This window comes from Sinocyclocheilus anshuiensis, unplaced genomic scaffold (genome assembly GCF_001515605.1).
Source record: "Sinocyclocheilus anshuiensis isolate Anshui unplaced genomic scaffold, SAMN03320099.WGS_v1.1 scaffold2468, whole genome shotgun sequence".
NCBI lineage: Eukaryota > Metazoa > Chordata > Actinopteri > Cypriniformes > Cyprinidae > Sinocyclocheilus > Sinocyclocheilus anshuiensis.
In genome coordinates this window covers 308,573-316,013 of record NW_015547755.1, presented here as the reverse complement: position 1 = coordinate 316,013, position 7,441 = coordinate 308,573, and the positions used below count along the sequence as shown (strand labels likewise).

The window sequence follows — 7,441 nt, the reverse complement described above, 5'->3', positions numbered from 1 at the left end:
TCGGGGAGTGATTCGTTCAGTCGCGCATGCGCAACATCCTATAGGTTCTGTACTGGAATTAGTCAAGTAGTTCACCTGTTTCGAGTCTTCGGGTTTGAGTCGTTCGTTCATCACGTGACAGCCCCATAAGCTTAATAGAATAAAGACCAAAGATTACCTGTTAGATTTACCCAAAACGAATTATATCTTATGTTTAACCACTAAAGAGACTTCAGAGCCAGCAGCAAATGTCAGAAGGACTAGCCGAGTTGAGGCTGCTCTCGTCGGGAAACATGAGCACTGAGCGCCCGCTGATCACGTGTAGCTGATCGTCTCCGAAATCGGCGAAACACATTTTTAAATAGGCGCTGTCTTTACAAATAAACCGCAGATTTGAGTTTTAAACAACTACATTCTCGCCTGAAATACTTTTAAAAACTACATTTCATGACACAATAACAGTAATATTTTGAAACTTATCCGAATAATTGGTGATTGAAATACAATGCTTCGTGAACTCAACCAATCAGCATGTTTAGCGCCCAAGTCCCTTCCCCGAAAGTTCCGGACCTTTGAAAAAGTACTACCTCGTGAGCAGGGACTTTCTGAGGGGCCATTTTTTACACGGAACTTTATTTAGATCCTGGTTCCTGCGGTGGAAACACACCGAGTACCTGCCCAAAGTCCCTAGTCCTTAGTCCCTAGTCCCTAGGTAAAGTTCCTGTGGAAACGGGGCTATATTCATCTGCTGATATTGATGTAATCTTTTATATTTGATTCAGGGGTTTAAGAGCTTTTAGAAAAGTACCTGTCTTGCAGTGTTATTGGACAGATCCAGTGTGAAAGGACTTATTGTTTATATTTCTCTCAGATAATACACACTTTACTACTGCTGTCCATTTGCCATTTGCATTTGCTTTACTTTATCAATAAAGTTTTCTCACTCTGAGGTTCAAGACTTTCTCCATGTTTTATTTTCAAATGAAAACAAATTAAAACATTTTATTTTTATTTGCTATCTGGGAGTAGTGTTAGGGGAGGGGCCATGCGCAGTGACTCCAGTGCATCATCTAGACATGATTTCAGCCTCGCCCAAAAAATCCTGAACACAAAAATGGTGAAAAACTGTATAATGGTCTAAACAACCCAGTATACCACATAGTTCACAGTCTTTGTAACATGTTTGAGCAATACCCAGACAGCACAGGTACGTCTGCAAGATGTCTGTTAAAGATCCCTTCATCTGGAAAGCATCTGCTGTGTACAAACATCTGATAGACATCTTTAAGATGTCAGTTTTACATGCATTCTAAATCATAAACATCTTAAAGACATCTTCTAAACGTCTATTTGACATCTGATAGGAAACGTCCTATAGACGTATTGCAGATGAGCAAACACTCTAATACGTCTTGCAGATGTAAATGCAGACATCAAATAGACATCTCAGTGATGTACCTGTGCTGTCAGGGTACATTTATGAAGCGTCTAGCATTAGTTCTGGCAGGTCACGTGAGCCAAGCTAGCATCGGCTGACTCTCAGCTGATCATTTACCTATTGGAATGCGACGCATGTCACAGCATTTCTATATAAGGTATTATTCAGCAGCTTTATCTCTTGCTCAGGAGCAAATTAGACGGCGAATTCCGTCTCTGTAGGAAGCGTACAATCAGGAATTTTACGAGAGGGGTTAGTTTCCCACAGTTTCTCATCCAATTCCAGTTCGTGAACTTGAACACGAATTCGCCGCATTGATTGATATGAGTGAGCACCGCTTCTCGCAATGATACATGATTGACATGGACTCGTTGCCCACAAATCATCGCTGAAGTTATGACTGCATCAGCAACACTTTGCACGAGATCTGCCTTCCCCGCTGGAAGAAATAAGATATCAAGAAGCGGATCAAGCATCCACCTCAGAGCTGGCTATATCACCCTTTATTTATCTCTGAATGTTTTCACGAAGCTAAGCTAAGTTTCTTCTTTTATTCTCATTGCTAATGCTATATTGGAAAAATTATATATTGGCAAATATTGCTAATTGTTTAAGGCTAGTTGTTCAGTAATATGCTTGTTGCTAGGCATGCTGTTGCTTTAGGCTTATATTGGTTCCCTGATAGCACACTTACATCACAGACACTCTATTTGACGTCTGCATTTACATCTGCAAGACGTATTTTTTTAGTGTTTGCTCATCTGCAATACGTCTATAGGACGTTTCCTATCAGATGTCAAATAGACATTTAGAAGATGTCTTTAAAGGGTTAATTCACCCAAAAATGAAAATTAGGCTGTTTTACTCAACCCCGAGGCATTCTAGGTGTATGTTACTTTCTTCTTTCAGATAAATCCCGTCAGAGTTATATTAAAAATTGTCCTATTCCAAGCTCTATCATTGCAGTCAGCGGGTGTTGCAGTGCTTCAGTCCAAAAGAAGTGAAATTATTTCATTATTGCATTATTGCCAACATGCTGTGTTAAGTCAGTTTTGTATCAGACATGCTGTTGCTTAAAGCTATCTGGTGTATCGGTAACATGCTTGTTACTTAACGCACATTATGTAATTTCACTACTAAAGGTTGTTGTTGTTATTCAAATGCTAACAACGTTATCTGAATACGGGCAACATGCTTGTTGCTAAACTTCGGGTATTGACCATATGCTTGTTGCTTAATCTTTTCAGGTAACAATTAAAGGGGCATGCTGCTCTTCTCAGTCGCTTATTAAATAAGAGCATGATGGCCCAGTCTCCGCTTTTTCAGAACAGAACCATTCCGCCAAAATCAAAACTGTATGCTAGTTAGTCATTTTGACGATAGTGGTCCTGACAGAACTAACATGCATTTAGAAACAATTCTCTGAATTGCCTTTGGACTTTAAGCTCTTTTGTCTTATACCAGACAAAGTAGGCTATTTTATGTTTTATTATTGTTAAATTGTTGTTTTTGTTTCTCCACAAGATTTTCTGGAGCAAACCACATTTACAGAATCCATTACCTTGAACTGTTTATTTGTGAAATGAACATTACTTGGACACATTCACTTCTGATAACAGATCACTCTAAATTGTAATGTAGACACATGCATTTTCTGTAAAGCTGCTTTGAAGCAATGTGTATTGTGAAAAGCACTATACAACTAAATTTGAATTGAATTGAATGTACAGCTAAAAACATAACTAGTTGTATTAATGTGCTGAATAATATACATAAATATGAGTTTGCTTTCCCATATGGACGCTTTTTACATGCAAAGTCGTCATAGATTGATATACCTTGGTGAATGGGAGACTACAGCGAATATGATTTGTGCGTTCCCATTTGCTTGAATATCAAAAGAAACGCTTCAGAGGCTTTTTTTGTATTGGAGCACTAAATTGTGCACTAAATATTGTTTAATCTTTTGAGTGTATGTTTTTCTGGCACTCGTTAGTGTTATATACCTAGTGAACAGTTAAAATATGAGGATTTTGTGTAAGTGAATCATAACTTGAATTTCAGGAAACACTGATCCAGGCCTCTACACTTCTCAGCTTCTCCGGAAGAAAAGACCAAGGTAAAACTCGCATGTGCTTCAAAAAGTGTTTCTGCAATCAAAAATGCACATATATTTTCATGAACTCAAACAATTCTCATCAAATGTTCCAAATTCAGCAAAACTGATCTCATTTTCAACTGAATGAATCAGATTTACAGGCCACTGTTTTCATTGTGTGAATGTAGTGTGAGTAGCTGTGTTTGTGAGTCAAAATTAAACCTCTCTGCAGGAAAATGTTGGTCATGCTGTTTTGAAAGCAAGCCTGCGATGGGGAAGCTAGTTTACCAGTGTGGTTTTTCTTGTGAAAGTGGTTGACCACGCAAGCAGTGTTGTGGAGACAAGCATTTCTTTTGTATTTCTACATTTCATGTTGCTGCAATTTTGTCTTTCTTGTGCAAACTTGTGTTGCATAAAGTGTTCTTACTCTTCATAGAATATAACTGACAACTGTTTTACATGCACATAGTGCACAATGTTTTACACAGAAATAAGTCAGTGTGTTTTAAACTATATTTACAGTTAAACAGAGCTTGTGGAATCAGACACAACATCACATCTAATGAAATCTGAAGCTCCGTCAGTGCTGAATGGAGTCAGTTTGAACTAAGAACTATGAAGGTTGTTAGTTTGGATCTCAACATTGAGATGTTTGATGTTCATCTCACACATTCGACATTCAACAGCAGGTGATCTGTTCCTGCTCCATAAAGCCATTAGAAACTCTGAAATCAGTCTGAGAGGAGAAACAACTGAGACATTTGATAAGAAATGAAGAACAAACAGGAGAGAGCAGGGCCAAACACTCTCAGGATCTCATGAGCAGATCAAACGCTGCTTTAAGACACTCTTAACTTCTCTAGTCTCTGATCATGTTATGGCTCAGTTTATTTCTGTGTAAACTAACACTATTGATCAACAGGAAGTGGAGGCGGAATGAAGCAAAAAGCAGTCAAGTTAACATGTTGTGAAAGCTGGATGTTCACATGCATTTTGACTGACTGAGATTCACATCACTTTAGATCAGCCTCACATCAGCACATCTGTCATTTTATTACTCAACCAGTTCCGAAGAGTTTGTCTTTTCATATTTGTGGACTGAAACCATTGACGATGTTTCACAGATTATGGTTCTGTTTGTGTTTGTGGCGTCTGGTTGGTGAGTTTAAATTCATCTTTATGGCTTCTGTTGCTTCTGTTCTGGGAACATGTAATAAATTACTGGTTAAATTAGTCAGAGAGGATAAACATTCACTGATATTCTCATACAGAAATAATTTAAGATCAAGTTTAAATTTAGGTCTAATCAGGCCTATCAGTGATTTATTAAATAAAATAAATATGAAGCTCAAAAACCCAACAGCATAAGTTTTAGTGTGACAACAAAGATTAAAATAAAAGTGTCTTTTTTTATTTACACTAGTGGCCAAAATTGATGTCCGGAGTGGATTGGTTTGTTTTGTTTTTAATGACTGTACAAGATTTATTTAAACCATCAAAACATGAGGAAAATATTTAAATATTTTAAAATATTTTGCATCATATAAGGGAAGAACAAAAACACTACATTTGGTTAAGATATTTATCTGACAAAATTATTTGGCCAAAAAACAAAAAAACAACAACAATACAGCTACAGGCTTTATTTTATGATGGGAAAAAATGCATTGAAAAACAAAAGCTCAGAGGGAAAAACCATACGTTGACTAGAACATAATCTGTTATTAATATATTGTTGGTTCTCTTTTGTTTTTGCATGTATTCATAATTTCTTTCTATGACATCCTTGCCAAAAATTATGTCCACACTATTTGGCATATTTCATTGCATTATCATAAAGCGATTGACTCCAAGCACAACTATGCAATATACTTACAAAATCTGTAACAAATTTTAAATAATCTGAATAAAGGTTTAACGTCAATTTTTTTAGGCCTGACATCAGTATGGCCCCTACTGTAGTTTTATTCTTTTATTTCTATTTTTTTCTTTTCATTCATCATCTTTTGTCTTTTGCTGCAGAATATTACTAACTTCAAATCTAAATCAAGTATTTTAGTGAAGCTTCATCAAACCAACATCAAGTGATTCTAAAGCTTTAATCTGTGACAAACTCTGTTCTTCAGGACTGTTTGGTGCAGATGGACAGAAGTCAGTGTTAGTGAAGGAGGGAGATTCAGTCACTCTAAACTCTGATCTTATTGAAATAAGAAATGGTGATCTGATTCAGTGGAGGTTTTGGATTAAAAATACTTTAATAGCTAAAATCAATATAACGGCAGACATCGTCACTATAGATGATGATGTTCTTGACGGGAGATTCAGAGACAGACTGAAGCTGGACAATCAAACTGGATCTCTGACCATCACAAACACCACAACTCAACATAATGGAGTTTATACAGTAGAGAACAACAATATGAGAATAACGTTCTTTCTCTCTGTCAATGGTGAGTTGCATATTTGTTCCACCTGTTTTATTTTTTTTTAAAGGGGACATAACACACACAGTTTCTGCCAATCTCATATTAATCTTGAGTACTCATAGAGTAGTATTGCATCCTTCATATCTCCGAAGAATCTTTAGTTTTATTAGATTTATAAAAGACACGTTTTTCTGAAACTTTGACCATGTTTTGCATGAGAATCCAACTTTAACAGTGAAAATAAGTCAGAATGCATGAAATAGCATTAGACCTCCCCTTTAATCACCAGATCTTATCCCACACACTATTTTGCTTTGGTGTCTGTTCTGTTGTTTTATATTTTTATTATTCATTTGAAAATGTAATTTCAAACTAATTACATAAAGTATTTAAACAGGATTCATTTTTCACTAACTGTTTCTGTTTGTTCTGTGTGTGTTTGATGATGCAGATGAAATATCAGTGAAGAAGGGAGATTCAGTCACTCTGAACTCTGATCTTACTGAAATGATGAATGATGATCTGATTCAGTGGACATATATGAATGAGAATGCTTTCATAGCTGGAATCTATAAACCGACCAACAGCATCACTGTATATGATGATGCTCTTAACGGGAGATTCAGAGACAGACTGAAGCTGGACAATCAAACTGGATCTCTGACCATCACAAACATCAGAACTGAACATGCTGGAAGTTATTTACTACTGATAATAGGACCAAATCAGTCATTAAAAGCTTTCAGTGTTTCTGTCTATTGTTAGTAGAGATCATTTGTCCTGTCCTTCAAATGTACTTGATATTAACGTTTATTGACTGAGCTGATCTCAGTTTGGTGTTTTTTTTCCTCAGACTCTGTCCACTGCTGTGGTTCTACTGAAGCTGTGATCCGATTGGTCCTCTCTGCTCTGGTGGGCGTGGCTACTGTCATTCTTCTGGTTTATGACATCAGATCCAGAAGAGCTGAACAAGATCAAACACAGATTCACACACCAAGTACATGATTGATGAAATTTCTCATTTAAATTTTTTTAATCATTTATTAATTTCATTTATTTTTGATGGCTTTTTATGTTTTAGGCGGTTCATTTCCAACCTAGATGATTTGAGATCAAACAGCAACATATTTTCTCATTAATGCTCAAAGTGTCAAATGTGAGTGTTTGTCTTGATAAATACTGATGATTACCAAATATTGCGCTGTTCACACTAGATTAGTAAATATGACCTATATAACATAGTTAATATAAGATAACTATTATATCAATATTATTATTGTACAGATCAGACATTTTTAATACTGAAGCTCTTTTACTGACTGAACATGAGATATTTCTCTTAGATAAGACACACAGATCTCACTTTACTACTGTCTATTTGTCATCTGTTACTTGTCATGTTGATCATGTTAATCCAAAATGCCGCTGCAAGATTAATCTTTAATGAACCGAAAAGAACACATGTCACACCTCTGTTCATCAATTTGCACTGGCTACCAG

The 7,441-nt window shown here is 36.3% G+C and overlaps 1 protein-coding gene across 1 annotated transcript in view; it reads left to right on the top strand.

Moving 5' to 3' along the window:
* Positions 1-4,545: 4,545 nt before the first annotated feature.
* The window catches only part of LOC107704499 (uncharacterized), a 42,395-nt gene continuing 39,499 nt past the window's right edge, over positions 4,546-7,441 (top strand). The window contains exons 1-3 of the mRNA XM_016507435.1: positions 4,546-4,674; positions 5,642-5,965; positions 6,393-6,701. Coding sequence (XP_016362921.1) covers positions 4,629-4,674; positions 5,642-5,965; positions 6,393-6,701 — 679 coding nt within the window. The 5' untranslated portion in view covers positions 4,546-4,628. The remainder of the gene's footprint in view (positions 4,675-5,641; positions 5,966-6,392; positions 6,702-7,441) is intronic.